The sequence below is a fragment of the Amblyomma americanum genome, chromosome 8, assembly GCF_052857255.1.
Source record: "Amblyomma americanum isolate KBUSLIRL-KWMA chromosome 8, ASM5285725v1, whole genome shotgun sequence".
Classification (NCBI taxonomy): Eukaryota; Metazoa; Arthropoda; class Arachnida; order Ixodida; family Ixodidae; genus Amblyomma; species Amblyomma americanum.
Window position 1 is genome coordinate 37,662,420 of NC_135504.1, and position 18,337 is coordinate 37,680,756.

An 18,337-nucleotide genomic window follows, 5' to 3' on the forward strand; every position below is an offset into this window, starting at 1 on the left:
CCGAAAATACATAATGCGAATAACCGAGGCCCACCCATTGTCTCAGGTGCAGCAACGGTTACTGAAAATATTTGATGTTATGTGGATTATCTGATTAACAATATTCCTCCTATGTTCTCTTCTTTCATTAAAGATCCCACTCACTTACTTTCTGATGTCCAGGACTTTCATGTTGGCACGAAGCGGTGACTGCAGTTCGGGGAGCAGAAAGACTGCGAAAATGGTGTCTAAACATATCTCTTTATTGGGGGCTGAGTTGCGCCCACAATGGGCTAAATGACTCGGCGGCGGTGTAGCAACAAGCGTGCTCGGCGGTCGTCGAACAGAATGCCCGCCGCTGTCGGCCATACTCAATTTAAAGCTGAGAGCGAACTTTAGAGATAAAGCATGCAAACTTACTAGAACATTTTGGAACAACGTAGAATCAGCTCTGCCTGGATGCGATCAATCGAGATAAATGTGGTCGCGTCTTGCATCGCAAACAAAGCAGCGAGCCGGCAGCTTTGAAGAATGAACAAACATTGCAAAGATTCGCGGCAATATTCCGCCAGGCGCGCTGCTTGTAACCTTAGATGTGGCTTCACTGTATACAAATATTCCTCATATGAATGGTGTTCAGTCCGTAATCACTGCCTGCGGTGAGCACTGCTGTCAGAAATCCGTCGATAGCTCCTTTTTAAGCACTCTTTTGAAACTTATACTCCAGCTTAACAATTTTGAATTTAACAGAACCCACTACGTTCAGGCTAGCGGAACTTCATAGGGCATGAATAGGACCTAATTATGCTAATATCTTCATGTGTTGCCTAGAAACCAAATTCATCGAGAGCCGTCTTTTAAAACCGTTCTTCTACAGACGCCTTAGTGATGATATTTTAAGAGCGTTAGCTCTTACTACTTACATTTGTCAAGGGCGCGTCTGTCTGCAATGAAGGTCAAATTGACCAAAACAGCTACCACGTGGCCACACTAAATCACATAGCAACAGTGGGAATGTAGCGCCGTATTTGATGCCTATATTTTCGATATGTTGTACTATATGTGCTAGTACAGCGGCCATCGAAGTTGGTCCCCCACGGGACCATCATAACAAAACATAACATAGCATTGCATAACATTTTGGGACGCCCCGTTTGACGCAGAATGTTCGAAGTGGTGCCAGATGACTTCGCATGTTCCTGAGGATGAAATATTAACTGCGATGAAGCCAAAAATATTTGTGGGATTCGCACCGGCGACCTGTGCACAAGGTAGCCCACCACTTGAAAAAAAGTGGCCAACATACATGGCGTGCCGGTTGTTTTCTCGGCCCCAAGCAAGCTGGAACAGCTCTGCGTGCGCATTGCGAGCAAAGACAAGAGTGGTTGCCGAATCAGACATGGAGAGAAGTTCGCCAGTTGCTGCATCGGGGTGGTATACGAAATACCGCTGTCATGCGGGAAGGCATATCTGGGCCAAACAAGGCGGTGCATCAATGAAAGGGCAGGTGAGCATGCGCGGCCATTAAAAGATGTAAGTGGAGCACATCTTTCGCGGCACTGCGCTGAGTGTTATGAGTGCCCTCGAGCGTCAGAACATTCGACACGGGTTAGATGCAAGTACTGCAAAAAAGTGTCGACCACGGTTTCATAAGATAAAGATTTTAGGTAAAAGCAAGGACACAAGGGCAAGGGAACTATTGGAAGCATCTCATATAAGGAAGAGAGGTGTATTTTGTGTTAGCGATACGTCTGTGAACCTCTTCAAATCGGAAATGGCGTATCTGGAAAGGTTCTGTGATAGTGTTGTGTGTGAACTGGTATCTGCGCGTGTCCTGGTTTTTTCTTATATTTGCTGCGCTGTCAGTGAATAAAGTTAGATTAAGGTAGCACTAGTCCTTTGTCATCTTTCCTTGTGTTCGTATTGGTTGCGCTGCAGTTCTTTTGTTACGACATGCACCATCTAGCCCAACAAAAAGTTCTTCTAGACCTTTCCGCCCCCAAACCGTGCACTCCGAGGACCTTCAGACGGCCATTACGGCCGAACCGTTTGCCGCAGGGGGTTCCGAATGGCGTGGCGATGCTACACGTTTATACAATAAATTAATTGATATAACAAACAAATCTACCAGGTACAGCGAAATTTTCCGTAAATCGCAATAGTAGCACAAAATCCACGATGTAGATGGCGCGGCTTATTTTTGAGACGGGATGTTTCCGGAAAGGAAACATTAGCGATGTTTGGATTTGGTCTGCTCCATGTTTGCTGAGCACACCGATATAAACACTTAAAGCTCCCGTAGCTGACGCTCTTAAGCCGAACACTGAGGCAGTGTTAGCGGAGAATTTTTCATAATATGGCACCAGGGTGAAAAAGAACTGCTTGCGTTTTTTGCAGAATTTAATACTTTACAACGTTCAATTTCATTTTCGCACATGTATTCAGTTTCGACTATTAATTTTCTTCACATGACAGTGTCTCTTAACTATAACAAACTAAGACATCATAACATCATGATGCAGAGTGACCGATTAAAGGGTATCTTTAAAGAACATCCACGAGCTGTATTCAACATGCTAAAAACTTGCGAGATCTTTATGGAAAACCTACGGGCTGCCAACAGTACCTTCACTTTAACAGCAGCCATGTGAAGCATTGTAGAACTTGCATTCCCAACAGTCAGACTTCCCACTTTAAAAGAGTATGCTCCAAGCCATCGGCGTTTTACAAGAACTGCGCAGAACTTCTCACTCCGAAGTTCTGCGCAGTTCTTGTAAAACGCCGATGGCTCTAAGCATATTCGGAACTTCTGTTTACTAAGAAGTTCTTACGAAACAGAAGTACCCGGTTAGGGTTAATCGACGACGCCGTGAAACGCGCAGATGCATGTCACCGCGAGTCATTACTGTGCGAAACAAAAGAACCTATCTTGGAAAACCAAACTAATTTAGTCTTGACCTACTCGGCCTCTGCTCCCAACGCGACAGGCATTCTAAGAAGACATCATAACATCATTATGCAGAGTGACCGATTAAAAGGCATCTTTAAAGAACCACCGCGAGCTGTATTCGACATGCTAAAAACTTGCGAGATCTTTTAACTTCTTCCCAAGTCACGCATCCAGTGTTTTTTTGGCGGTGCACCATGCAGCAAATCTCGCTGTAAAATTTACCGGCAGATGACGGTGTCCCAGATAGCTGTTAGCACTTCTTCCAGTGACGGCGTAAGAATTAACAGTAGCTTCACCTACGACACTGAAAACGTAACCTCTCAACTAGAATGTTCCGTCTGTGAGCTGAAATATATATGTCAAACTGCAACGTATTTCACATTGCGGTTTAACGACCATAAGCTTCACAGTGCAAGTCTACCCATCCTGCCCTTATCTGATGGTGACAGATAGTGACAACGTCGTCATATAAATTTAAAAGACAACCCGACGCTCAGTTTCATCAGACGAATGCCGGTCCCCGGCCGAAGCGTCAGGAAAACTACAGTGTTTCTTCACCACGTCTCTTTTCTTTCGAGCGTATTGCGAAGCTAGCCCTAGAAAATTTGTCTGTCTATATTATAGACATGTGCACCCACACACCAAATGAAATGAAAAACAAAAACTATACACCGTCAAGTTGTTGCGTATTGCCCATTCTTGATGACACCATAATGGGGAATCGTTTGCTGCCCGGACAAAAGGCTTACACGTCGGCTGTCATGTACACCCCCCGTCAAGAGTATGCGGGCCAAGGTTTATGGTTTTTGGGGGTTTAACGTCCAAAAGCGACTCAGGCTATGAGGGATGCCGTAGTGAGGGGCTCCGGAAATTTCGACCACGTGGGTTTTCTTAACCTGCGCTGACAGTACACGGGCCTCTGGAATTTCGCCTCCATCGAAATTTAGCCACCGCGGCCGGGATCGAACCCGCGTCTTTCGGGTCAGCAGCCGAGCTCAATATAACCACTGAGCCACCGCGGCGGCATACGGCCCAAGGGTTTTGCTTCTGAGGCTTGCTTGATGCCTCGTTATCCATCCTCGGCGTCTGTGACCTTTCGAAATAGGTATGGCTTAGCGTCTTCAACCCTGCCCAGTTTTGGACTGTTAGATGTGCGACGGAGCCCCGCTGGAAAGCTTACAAGTAAATCGCTTGGGCTGCATACTTTTCACGGCGGCTGTACGCGTGATAGGACATAATGCGTTGGCCAAGTTCGGGTGGCACTGTCAGAACAAGGGGCGTTTTCATAAATAGCACGCGACAGTCGGAGCTGTGTCGTCCGTAATGTTCGCGACATTTTTATAGTTACTAGTGTTTTTTTCGCAGACTACAGATGTGGCTCTTTGGTAAGTTTAAAGCCATATGCCTGATCTTCCTGACATATTTTGCATACTTCTCAATAATATTAACTCTGTGATATCAGTGTTTGTGCTGAAAACATCGCCTCGTAGACTGGTTTCCTTTGGAGTTCTTTATCCCCAGTGGGTACACTTCCGCACTTTACTGCACCGTATTGATTTCTCCGAGACTCTCCCAGAGCATAAAGGCAGCTGCCCTGAGTGCGTGCTAAGTTAGCGCCCTGTTGTGTGCAGCACCTGGAGCTGATTTCAGCGTGTTGACGTCATTACCTTCAGCACCATCCGGACACATGCCCCACTGTAGCCTTGAACCGTGTTCTTTGGCCCGCAATAAAGCGCTGTTTTTCTGGGTCGGTCCAGGAGGACGTACTTGAGTTCGGGCAAGTTCAAGGCTTGCGAGCCCATTTGAACCTAATCGAGCAATAAACCTGGGCAGTCGGCCACTGTACTGGTTGGAAGACAAATGGACAATTCCTTCATGTTCTTCTCTTTGCTCGTGCACGAAACGCGGTAATAGCTGACAGGCATGCACTTTGTGGGCCCTGTTATCCCCGCAGATAAGGAGTATTTGGCCCGAATTTCCTACGCTATTTCGTCAAGGTGTTCTTGTTACGCTTTAGATAGGCTTTTGGCGGTCAAGGATGATTACCTCTCTTGTCTTGCGGTTATCTTCGGCGGCGAGGCCAAAATGTTATCACCGAGCTGTATTTTGGTGGTATTTACAAGCACGGAAAGAAGAAAGCGTTTTTCCGCAGTCCGGCAAAATAATGACGTGGTTTCTGGGTGCCTGCCACTACGGGCAGTATGGCCTCATTCGCAACTGTGCCGCTTACTGCACCCTCCCCCACCCACCAACTCTAAATCTCTATCACCTCTCTTCCCCCCGAAGAAAGAGAAATCAAGCCAGTATAAAAGATCCCCCATGCTATGGTCCTAGCATAGGATCTGCCTCCTTTGAACAGCATCAAGATGCATGGTCTCTTCGAACTCTTGCTGGCCGGGCTTTGCATGGCCACCGCTGTCGTGGCCAAGCTGGGACCTCCGGCCGGACCGCAGAAGCTCCAACGCGACGAAATCGACACCTTCGAGGTATGCGTTATGAATATATGCACCTTATGCGCAGTCCAGAACGAGTGCATGGCTCTCCCTTGTCGACGATCACGTGTACAGCGTTAAAATGTCCATTCATTCATGCGCCGAGAGAGGCCATGAAGAAAAATGAGCCGACGCTGAGGCACCGATAGAATGTCGAGCGTTAACACACCTAACGTAGGTCGCTGGTTTGAATCCCTGCCACGAGCTAGACTCTAACTAAACTAGTAAGCTTGTGCTACACGTGAAGCAAAATCGTATGCCACCACCCAGAACACTCTGCGGCAAACGGTTGAGCCGCAGTGTTCATTTGAAGATTCGTAAAGGCGTGGAATGGGTGGTATAAAGGTCGCCGATTCAAACCCCTGACGCCCGCTAAGCTCTACTTAGCTAACCGCCAAGGTAACCCTGCCGGCTCCGCTCAACGCAGCTGCGCCGAGGCGCGGCGAGTCATATGGTATGACGTCACAGCCAAACTGCCGCTCCGCTTCTTGAAGGTCATTCTTCGGAGCGTCATGACCTTGGGGTTTTGCATGGGAGGAGCTTCGGCTCTAAAAGCACGCAGGACAAGCGCTATGCCAAGTGCTCTGCTGGAGCACGATTCAGAACCTTATAGATCGCAACTTAGCCCAGGCCTCCTAATGGCGCACGTGTCCTTGCTTATGCTCGATGGTTGAAATTAAGCACGTTACACTAACTCTCGCGGGATGGCCACACAATTCATGGAGAGGTTAACACATGGCGTGTCAGCGAAAACTTTTCCAGATCTGTATGCCCATTTTAGCACGTTGCCACCACGCTCATAAACAGCGGTCCCGATATGATGATGATGATGAACACCTTCCCAGTAGCGCCATATGGTGTGCCCTTGCGTATAGCATAGCGGAGCCCGTATGCGGCTGATAATTTCATACAATCTTGAAATTAATACTCTGCTAAGTATACACAGTACATTTCAGTCTTCTCAAATGCTGAATGGAGGGACTACATTAACAGGCGTTGTGTAGGCTCGAGAGGATATTTTATGGAGGTGCATTGTCTTGTTTCTTCTATAAGGAGTCAGAAATGCACCCATGCCACAACACGTTCTGAGAGATTTGGGCTCCAGAAAACAAACGTTAAGAACGCGTGGAAAGTTTTCTTTTTTCCTGAAAAGAGAACAGCAAGAAAAATGTTATGCATGATTCTTACATTCAGATTTTCGAATTTGTTACAGTTGCATTTATACTTTTCACTTTTTAATCATCACAGGTTCGTAACCTATGGTTATAGCCATATTACCATTCGGCACTTACTAAACTAATAAAATGCCGGTATTGTCTCTGGCAGTTCAGTAATTGCAGATTTATGCGAAAATTTCAGGTAGTTAACTCTTAGCGCATGCGGAATGCAGCATGCGTATCAAATTGCTTGCAGTTCCTGAAAACATGGATGCGAAAAAAATATTAGAGGTGGCAGGACTGTTACGCTTTTGTTATTCCATTAATTTTTTCGAACCAATATATGAGTATAGAAGGCGTTTTGTAAGAAAAAACACGCACAACGCACATGTAACACCTTTGGTGCGAAATAAATATTGGTTCCATGTCCTTCCTGCTAGGATTATCCCACTGTACATGCTCTCGCTTTCGATATGAATGTGGCAACCGGGTTGCACTAAAGACGGCTGGCCAATGAGCAGACGGATGCATTTTATCAAAAGTACTGGGAGAAGTTGCGTCTGGATAAGTCTGCTTATCTTCCGAACCTAATACTTAAAGTACCGGCTGCTCTGGGGTACTTTTTGCGTACCTGTTTCGCCGGTGGTTGGTTCTAATTAAATGAAACATATCTTCACCAATGTTTCAAACAAACGTACAGAGTAATTTTTTCTTCGTGTTTTCCAGAAAAATAAGGGCTAATTTATTTTGGGCATACCACTTCGCTTCAGCATAAGCCAAGTCAAAATCTACATCGCTAAGCTGAACTTCCGCTTTGCACAGCGTAAGCACAACGCCAGTTTTGAACGGCTACAGCCCTCCAAGTTCGTTCGACTTAAGCTCTGGAAAATCTGATCTTGTTTAATCACCCTACAAAAACCCGAACCCGTAGTGTCGTACACAATGTGGGGTCTTGCTCTCAGCTACTTCAGATAATTTCGCCGCGCACAAAAACACCGATGTTTAATCCTTACTCCCGAAGTCAACACATCCGGAACATCTAAGCTGGCCTCTATGCCTAAAAAACAAATGTAAGTCGATTTAGATAATTAAGCCAAATGCGGATATGTGCGCTAGCATGACGTCAATCGTTGGTTCGAACTACGACCTTCTGGGTGGTACCTGGCTGCCACCTTCTTCTTCGTCCTCTTAAAACATGGCACATACCCACCTAATTCTTCTTTATCTTCTTCCTCTTAAAACAACGCACATACCCACATGAGGGCATTGGCCAAGGTATATAGTGGCATAAACAAGGAAATTTTCATAAAAGATTACTAGTTCTCACCCCAACTTCTTCCGTTCAGCTACCGTGCAAGCCCAATTCGAATCACATTCTCCTCATAACCACTGCTGCTCATTCCGCTTAGCTCGGTGCGCTTAGGGGCTGTGCCGCCTAATTAGCGCCCCAGGCTCTGGCCAGGTTACCTCAGGCTACGCCTTGGCAAGTAAGCCACCCGATGGGCAGGTGAGCAGTGGCGCAGTGGCACAAGGCAAGTGCTGTAGTAGCTGTTGTCGTCGGGGGTGCCTGGGTTACTTGAGCTGAGTTGCGACCCAGGTTCCTCTTCCCCAGCCACCTCTCATGATTAAATGGGCTGCCGCCTGACACGCTGGGCAGGTTGCCCACCACCCGCTGAGCAGGTGAGCAGCATGCCGCAAGACCGACGTCAGACAAACAGACAAACACACAACGCCCAAGTGTGGGTTATGGCCACTGTAAGTGCTAGCGCACTAAAAAAGCATACGGGGCGTAATACTCACCTCACCTACATGGTTAACCTACGTCTGCCCTGCAGGTAGTTGTGAACTTCCCGAATGCCGTGGCCATTGCGGACTCGGACAACAACGCCCTGCTGCAGTGTCTGTCAGCAACCCGGACCGAGTTAGACCAAGAGGCACTAACTGCGACATACGTCTGGAAGTTCCAGAAGGCCGAAAACTTGGACGAGTAAGATTTCATTTTCAAGACTCAGGTCATTTCTATTTTTTATTGTGACATAATTTTTTTAATGGCGCCGATGCCAGCGTTCACCGTTGCCGGTGGCTCCTCCTGCTGGCACAAGTTTCCTTTCGGGTCTCAGCCATAAAAATTTACACACGATTACGGTAGTCGGTAATGTGAAATTTGAGCGGAGCTCTTCACACGCCACCTGCAACCACCGGCAGGTGGCATTTAGCTCAACAGGTGGTGTTTCGCTCTGCCACGCCCTGCCATGGTTGTCAGGTGGCATGTTGCGCCGACAACGCCTACGACGACGATTACGACGCGGAATCGACGAACGGACGAAGAAGATCTGCGCTCTAAAAACGTAGCCAAAAAGTGGCTTCTCTCGAGAACGTACCTGTCGTAGTCCCGCGATGCTGGGCCGTATTTTGCAATGATTCGTTTTACATTTCGCTAATTTGTTCCACTCTCATTGCTGTGGCGTAGGCAGTGCCAGATAATCTGACGCTTCCATCTGCTTAAACGCGCCAGTGCCGTCGTTTTATCACAGATTGCTATAATAATTGGTGGCCGGTAAAATGTTTACGGGAATCCCCCTGTTGGAGTAGACTTGTAATAAGGGAGTAGTTACTCATTGGCATCCACCAAAGCGCAGCCATACGGCTACAAAGGAAAGCTGTAGATATTTTTCAGAAATTTTGTAGTTAAAGAAAATTCGTCCTGGTCCGAGGTTCGAACCCGGGACCACCGCTTCATCGGAGCAGTCGCTCTACTAACTCAGCTAACCCGGACGGCAAGCTTATGGCAGGGCGAGAGCGAGTTGATCGATAACTCGCAGTGGAAACAGTGTTGCCCAAATGTTTTAAGGGAATCTCCCAAGGTGGAGTAGATTTATAATAAGGGAGTAGTTACTCATTGGCATCCATCTAAGCGCAGCAATGCGGCGAATTAAATTAGGATATATGCATTAAATTATGATAATTATGATATTAAAACGTGTTTCCTCGGCCTACGACAAGTAAGTTCAGTTGGGCAAGATGAAAATGTCGACATGTTGGTGACAAAGGCACCAGCCCTGGTAACCTTGTGTAGACTGCAACCCGACAGGCACTGAAGCCGGCACTTGATTCAATGAATGATAGAAAGCGTTTTATGGCAGCAAAAGACAGCATTCCTTTAATCCGAGATATATTTCTCTGCGGAAGGTAAGGTAAGCGCTCATTGTTGAAGACATATGGGCAGGTACCAGAACACCAGGGCCGACCCGGTGGCTCAGTGGCTATGGCACTCGGCTGCTGACCCGAAAGACGCGTTCGATCCGTGCCGCCCCGGTCGAATTTCGATGGAGGCGAAATTATAGAGGCCCGTGTACTGTGCGATGTCAGTTCACGGTAAATAATTCCAGGTGGTCGAAATTTTCGGAGCCCTGCACTACGGCGTCACTCATAGACCGAGTCGCTTTGGGAAGTTAAACCCCTATAAAACATAAAACCTATGAGCCAAGCAGCCAAGGAGAACAAAAGACGACATACAGTGCTTAGGAAAAGATACCCTTTTTTGTTTTCTGTTGTTCTGCGACGTAATATCAATTCTAGAATATCTGGTTGCTGTTCGCATGGCATTCGTCACACACCTGTTGATTCACTTGCATTTCCGATACGTGTATTAGGAAGCATACCAAATACCGTTAGCATGGAGGTTAACAAAACGTGAGTTTTGTTGGTCACTTGTCGATATGACTCAAGCGTTCCCAAGCTGCCCATAAAATATTAAGTTTCGCGAATTGGCTCAACAATCCTCCGACCGGTTAGTTCGACTGTGCGCGGGTGTCTTTTGAGCTTAGTCTCCCATTGAAACGCTGCGGCAGAGAGCAGCAGAGTATTGTTTCCGCGGCCACAGGTTTAGCTGCCGAACAGACTAACCCGCTAGCCATGATGGCAGGTCCGCTATGGTTGTAAAAAGCGAGCTTACAATCGCGCTTTTCTACACTGAATATATTTAAGCCTTTTTTTTCTTGTTTAACATTTTCTTTCCCGGAATTCCGCACATTCATATATAATATAATTGGTTTTTGGGGAAAGGAAATGGCGCAGTATCTGTCTCATATATCTTTGGACACCTGAACCGCGCCGTAAGGGAAGGGATAAAGGAGGGAGTGAAAGAAGGAAGAATGAGGTGCCGTAGTGGAGGGCTCCGGAATAATTTCGCACGAAACGAAATTTTGAAGAATAAAAACGAATTCTTTAATAACCCATTTTTTAAACAGGGATACATTGAGGTTATTCTCACCTATAGAAAGATTTATCCACGATCGCTAGTTTTCTTGCGAGAAGAATATATTTCACAACATGCTAATTTGAAAAGCAAGTAGCTATGGAAGGTTGCCCACAAAGAACTTCCAAGAAAATCATTCCTTTAATATATCTGTTGAAATTTTTTACACCGCCCTCGCCATCTATGGCGCGAAGTTTGTGCATCTATGATACACTCGTATGTATTCACTCATTCGCTACGAAAACAGTCCTCACAAGGCCAGATCAGCCATTTGTAACGCCGAACTGGATTGGACTTAGACGCCGCATTATTATGGAGTGGCGCTTGATAGAACGAAGCAAATAAGAGAATATTATTTGTCTTCCGGGGCTGGCTTTTAATTGGTGCCGTGTGAAGTTGTCTTTAAGTGAAGCGAAGCCACGGACGACAAAGGTTAAAGGACCTTTATAAAGGCGTTATGTTATCTATGGCGACCGCTCTGAAATCACCCTTCCCGATAGCTTCCATATATCGCCCTGAGAATAGATGGCGCTGAGATGCTTCATTTTCGGGTGAGCTGTACTCAAGTAGACATCGAGGAGAAATCACATTTAACCCGATTTTCTGTAAAATTGTCCTGGTGTGCTTGCCTATAGCGGGCCAAACACAGCGATTGTGCTTTGTTTCCTTTGCTTTCCACCTACGTCTTTCGTGCTATTTATCCCTGAGGAAAAAAAATGTCCGTTTTTGTTTTTCTGTAATTGCACGCTGGGCCATTCGTAAGGGTTTAAAGCACGTAACATGAGTAGGCGTGCGAAAGCAGGTGTTCATTCTTCAATTGAAGGGGGCATTTAAGATCTGCCTTAAGGGTGTGACGTGATATCTTTAGTGGGTTAGTGCTCTTATATCTACAATTGCTCATTCACTGCTCAAAATTCATAGATGGAGGCGACAGCCCATATCACTACTAGTGCAGCGGAACAGCGATTAAGAGATGCGCCACGGCACTGGCAGGTTGCTGTTCCTGTCAGAGCCATCCGTAGGGATTGCGCAAACCACATTCCTCTTCCCGAGCAACCTCTCGAGCAGGTGGCGCGGCGCTCCTCCGAACTTACCCGAACTTACACGAACTTACCCGAACTTACCCGAACTTACCCGAGTAACTCTGGTAGTAACTCGGGTTGCTAGGCAGCGGCACAAAATGGTACGTACCGTGAACGTATGCAGGGTGACAAGATTCTTAATCGGTGTTGGTGACCTATAAGTGCTTTCGCATTAAATAGTCGCGTTTTATTAAAAAAAATTAATTGTCCTTGATGACGAATTTTTATGGCGCAACGGAACCTGTTGCCAAAGAACGCCATGACACAAGCTTGTTTCTTCTACTCAAAGTGGAGTCAAAGGCCCATTTCCCAAGCATTTCACCCTAAATAATCCGCATCCGATCACCAGGCAATGGAAACCTTGTACCCATTGTATCACCGGTCGGTACCCAGCGGCACTGGGGATCGAACCCCGCACCTCCCGCATGCGAGACGGGTGCCCAAATGACTAGGACACCGCTGCGGTATAAAGTATCTGTAATTGTAATGCAAGATTAAATCTGGTCTCTTCATCTTTGAGGATCGTATTAATGTACTCATTACTATGCAAAAAGTGTATTATTTTTAAGAAAGAGACTATGCCGGAGAGGCATTACGGGTCACGAATGTGACGTCATATTTCTCCAATCTCTGCAGGAGAGAAATAACCTTCCATATCGCTCCCGGAGAGAAACCAGGGACGCTGGACATGACGATTGGGGATGGTAAGTAGCATGTTTTAACGCGAGGAAGCAAAAACGAGGGATCTAACGCTGCGGTTATACTGCAAACCAGAAAGTAGGTAGGGGAAGCTCTGCTCTCTCGACAGTACACTAACAGTTTCTGTTAAGCCTCCATCCTCGTCTGACTGCTTTCCAAACGCCGACTTCGCCTCAAAGGCGTCCCGCTACGTGCTAATCTAGAAAAGGTTACGCACAGCAAGCTGAGATCATAAACAATCTGTGGGCCACTAAGGCTGAGTGTAAACAAAACGAAAACAAAGTTACTTCGAGCAAAGTGACTCGAACTGCAGCCTTACGCGTTCAAAAACGCAGTGCTAATTCATTGTGCAACAGAACTGAAGGAAAAAATGGCAGAGAAGACTCAAGCTCCACCTTAATGGTATAACGGGGTAGCGTAGTGGGCTAGGCGTTCCATTCTGAGCAGTTTGAAACCTTTGATCACATTTCTCAATTTTTACAATTGCTTTGATTAATTAATTGATTATATATACACTCTAAATTTTCTTAATTAGTGTCATCAAGCACAGACTTTTTATTCTGAGGCATTTTGACAAGTCTGAACTCTCCATTTTACTTTTTTTTTATTTATTTAAATCATCAGTAAATTACAACATTTTCATTAACTCGTCTTGCCTATCACATATAAATAAAATCATCAATACCTAGAACCACTAATTACCATGATAAGATTTTTTCACGCAACCCAGGATTATAGGTCACCGGTTCGAATCCCTGCGGCGGGCTAGGCTCTCACTTAACTAGTAACGTTATGTTGCACGAATTGCTGGATCGTATGACACCATCCGGAACATTCTGCAGCAAACGACTGCAGCCAATGGTTTTATTTCTCTTATTATCCTTTCTCATAAAATTTCTTCTAGTCGCCGCTACGTGGCGCTGCGTAACCGGAAGTATAGTGTAGTACTATATATAACTGGGGAAGGCAGATCAGGAAGGAATAGTTCTATGATAACTCAGGAGGCAGCGCCCTACTCTTTGAAACTAGATCAAAGCGTCTTAGAACGCGCAGCTATAAAAAGAAATATAACCAAGAAGGTGCCCCATGTGCGGTGTGTGCCATGTCTGTGGAAACAATTGAACACGTCATACTGAAATGTGACTGCATCCCTCCGGATGTCGAAGCTGGAACGGTAACTCTCACTGAGGCACTAGGGTTTAGAGATAACAATGGTAATGGGTAAATAAATTGCGGTGGAAATTATGAAATAGTGATTGGAGGAATCGTGGTTCAAAAGCAGAGAGGTCACGAAGCTTAGAAATGTAGGACTGAAAACATATTAAAGAAAGTGGCGCATTGTAACACCAACTCACAACGCAGTTAAATAAAAATAAATAAAAGAGCCTAGCATGCTGGCAACTGCCACCACCCCGTTTCACAGGGAACGCTCCTATCTCCTATCCATCCATCCTGTGCTATTGTACCTTCTAGAGAAAGAGAGCCACATGACCTCGCAAGAGGGAAAGGGAGTCACAGAGTGTTTCAGAAAAACGACAGGCATCAGCCAACTAATACGCTTGGAGTCTTTGTGAACAGTTGGCCCCGCACTTGAGCGTGCTATTTGGACCCATCTGAGAGCTGGTCGCACTTCTCGCAGATCCTACGCCCAAGGAGGCCATAATGTACTACGCTGACAAGAACTGCATCGTAATGGACGTGGAAGACAGTGATCATCGTAAGTATATGTGGACAGACGAGAGAAAAACGCGTTTTTAAGTTATTGAATAAGATGAAGAAGGGAAAAGGTGCGAATAGAGAGATCATTTTTTTATTGCTAGCGCAGTATTAAGTAACTGCCAATTCAGCGGCTGGGTGAGGTGAGGAATGACGGGGTGACTGTATGCGATGAGAACTTTTTCTGGTGGAGTGTCTATAACTGCACCAATCCGCCCATAGCTCGGGCGCAGGGCAGCCGCCTGGTCTGTTGCTCCCAGCGCTGTTGCTTCGCTTCGTCGTGGGTGTAGCTAGCGCCATCTATGGAAACCTCTTGCAATCGAACGTGGCGAAACAATTCGTCCTAATAAAAGGAAGTGTTTTTGCCCTCATTCTATAACGTTGAAAAGGTGCGTTCAGTTATGTTAGAAATGTGCCCTAAATAATGAGTGTTTTAATAGGACACTATTTGGCACAAGAGGTGACTAAATTATGCTGCATAAAGAGAGAGAGGGCGTCTTTCGACTTTGTAGTCCACTTGCAGTGCAAATGAGCCATTAAAGGCTCTCGGCTTAATACGACTAAGAGACAATTCATGACATTAGGTTTTAGAAAGTTGTGAAGCGAAGTAATCGTGTGCAAAATGCATGCTTCCAAGGCCTGTATTTCGTCGAACTGAGTCCGTGAAGTCATTTTCGTAATCCAATGCCCTTCACTTCGGACCTGCAGACTGTCTCCTGTGGCTGAGACGTGAACTGAAGGACGCGGCGCCCCCGGTGTGCATCGACCACTTCGCCGATGTATGCGGGGTGGACGTGCCGGAGCACAGCCGGGACCTCTGCATTGATGGCGAGGGGGATGTCTAGTGGAAGATGCAAGGAAGATGCTTCAACCCCGTAGAGCCTTTCGCTGAGAATGTATCACGTTTTGATCGAGTCGAATCTATTAGTGTATCCTGACCTAGCAGCGCCAGTAGGGAAAACAGGTATAGGTATAAGGGTCGTGGGCGCAGCAGGGGACTAACCGGAAAGGTTCTTGCACTGTTCCCTCGTTTAGTACGCGGTATGTAAATGACGACGAATAAAGGAATACCGATTTAAACAATTTTTGTTTTCATTAAGAATTGATTTTGTCGCTTATTGTAGATACGTTGACGTTTGTTGGACAAACATTCAAAGCGGCATTAGGCCTTCCTCACTACGCGTCTTCATAACGATTTCTCCAACTCAGCGTTCACAACAAACTTGAAGAACTCTGTGCGGCCCACACTACCCCACAGATGGCGCGGCTCACAAGAACTGATACAGGCATAAGTATCCTCGCCACATGAGACGCAAGCGCACAGCCAGGAAAAGATAAAGCAAGAGGCCTACTGACACCGATCAGGAAACGGCTTAACATTAAACCTCTCCCCAAACACATGCATCCTATACACCACGACGGTAGGAAGACGGACAAGCCTCTGGCTCTTCATCGGAAATAAAAGCAGCAACCCGGTGTTATCTATACGTTGATGGGACTGACTATCCAGATCCCTACAAAGCACTTGCAGTGGCAGGGGTTACAGGAACACATGCCACAGTCCTATCAGCCTCCATCCGTGTGCGCACAAACGCAATGGCTGCGGAGGCAGCCATTGCTTTAGCCTTTACAGATTCACAGGCAGATAATATCATCAACGACTCCATGACTGCCATACACAACTTCGCCCGGGGTAGAATCGCACAGTGAACTCTCAATGTTGTTGAGGAGATCCCCTCCCCTGATAGATACATCGAATTGATTTGGGTGCCAGCACACTCAGGCAACCTTGGAAACGCGGCTCACCAGACAGCCCGAGGATCGGTCATCCCGGCGGTGGACACCTCAGCCCTGGGGACAGCCAAGGACAGCCTAATCTCCTTTCATGATCTAACCTACCACTTCCGCCTTCAACGAAGAAAGTTTCCGCCCCGCAGAAGAGGCTCATTAAACAGCAGGAAATCACCTGGAGAAGACTCCAAACAAATTCCTTCCCTAACCCGGTAGTTCTCTTCCACATCTTCCCAAGTCAATTTTCTGCCGCGTGCACACAGTGCGATGAGGACACTAGCCTCAGCCATATACTCTGGGGATGCAAGAAGGACTCCCCAACTCCTGAATTAGGGCAACTCATGTTTCCGCAACTGGGAGGCCCTGCTGCGCAGCTTGGACCCGGACATACAAGAACGGATCCTCAAGCGCGCCTATGAGGTCGCTAGTAGGCTAGCCTACTGGCCATCTAGTAGGGCAATGTAACCTGGCCTGATGTAACTATCGGCCCAAATAAAGGTTTTTTTTCTCTCTCTCTCTTTTTTTAGCCACTCGATTCTAACTTGAGACGTCAAGACCGAACGAGACTCCGCGATCATTGTGGAGAAAATAAGGACGTTGTTGTATAGCCTCAAGGATTCGCGCACTTTGTTGCGAAAACGACAGGTGGCAGCAGCAATACATGCCTGTGTTTCATTCTTTTTTTTTTTGCCGTCAATAGCTTATAAAATATAAAAGATTCGTTTTCACGAAAAGCAGCGTCTTTGCGATCAGAAATGCTGTAATCTGTCGTGGCGCGCCAATTTTCTTTATCCGCATTGTCCCTTTTATGTATATGAAACCCGTCACCCAGTAGACAACAGCCCACTTGGCTCGCAGTCCGCTGGTCCCGTCAGTGCACTATATTATTTGGCTTGGTGTGTAATTCGAAGCGCTATCATTCGGGCGATTAATCCTATCCTATCCGTATAGTCACGGGCAAGCCAATAGGACTTGACTCCGCTTTGGACGCGAAACCTGATATTTCTCCTTGCCTAGTCTATTCTTGCACCGCGGCCTAAAATCTGACCTCCTCTCCTCCCGGAAATTGTTGAGGTCTGTGAGAACTCCGACGCTTATTTACTTTGCACGAAGTGTAACTGGCAGTTTGGTTTCTGTTTTGATTTCATGGTTAGTTTATTGATAAGGTAATATGAATGAGCGAGAGCCCACGAGCCACACGTTAGACCAGAAAATGCATGTTGTTCGTCCAGTGCGACCCAATTCAGTTCTGACTGCTGTGCGAACTGAGTGATCAGGGAGATAGTCAAATACTAATAAAAACACTGGAGATGATTACGGGAAACTCAGAAATCCTCAGATCAAACTGAACTATACCCATACACTTAGAACGGTACTACAAAATTGAACTACGTCGGTTACCAAGACGTCTTGATTCTTCGATCAGCACTCATGTTTAAAAGCGCGTAAGGTGTCCTATCATGGCAATATAATTTATGTTCTTAGCCTTTTAAATGATGCAAGTGCTATGCTGAAAGTAACCAGGCGGCATGGTTTTCTTGCCACTCGTGCAGTGGAGCCCTTTCCGATTTCATAAAGATTAATAAGTACTTCAATGGTGAGGACAAGGGTTCTCCTTACATCACAGGCATTTACAATTTGCAGGGGGAAGTAAGTGCTCAACTATAAGACTGAGAAGCAAACCCTGCTGCCTGGTTGCCTTGGGCAAAGATGGGACATGCATGACGCGGAATGGGTCAGAGCCAAACAACGGTGGCCGCTTGTGCTGTTTAAAGGGAAGGTGAAATGGTTTTTTGAGAATCCGAGGTTATTCAAGAAATCGACTCTATGAAGCTGCTAGGCAAAGCGTGCAAAGTAGTTTTGCGCTAGCATTTAAAATGGGGACGTAATCGCCGATTAAAACCTCCACGATGTTCAGGCTTCTCCTCACTGCGCTATGGGAGAGCGGGGAAACTAGTGATGACGTCATTGTTGCCGAAATTCCAGAAGACAGCTGCCTTCGCCTACGTGCTGCCGTGTGTCTCCCGATGCCGCCAAACAATGCTTCGACTGCATTTGTTTTCTTCATTGAAACAACCGCTTCTTGGCTGGAAACATAGCGCCGCCGTATGTGACGTCATCACTGCAGCCTCCGGCTGTCGTTGTGCGCTGCAGAGAAGCCTGAGCGCGGACGCCGCTTTAGTCGGAGATTACGTCACCATTTCAAATGATAG

At 46.5% G+C, this 18,337-nt stretch overlaps 2 protein-coding genes across 2 annotated transcripts in view; one reads left to right on the top strand and one right to left on the bottom strand.

The window, feature by feature from the left end:
- The window catches only part of LOC144101385 (ribosomal L1 domain-containing protein 1-like), a 486,157-nt gene that overhangs the window by 319,241 nt on the left and 148,579 nt on the right, over positions 1-18,337 (bottom strand). The window lies entirely within an intron of this gene.
- Positions 5,271-15,391, top strand: LOC144100215 (uncharacterized). The gene is made up of 5 exons (XM_077633235.1): positions 5,271-5,415; positions 8,414-8,565; positions 12,555-12,622; positions 14,257-14,334; positions 15,042-15,391. The coding sequence occupies exons 1-5, from the start codon at positions 5,296-5,298 to the stop codon at positions 15,176-15,178; spliced, it is 555 nt and encodes a 184-aa protein (XP_077489361.1). The 5' UTR covers positions 5,271-5,295; the 3' UTR covers positions 15,179-15,391.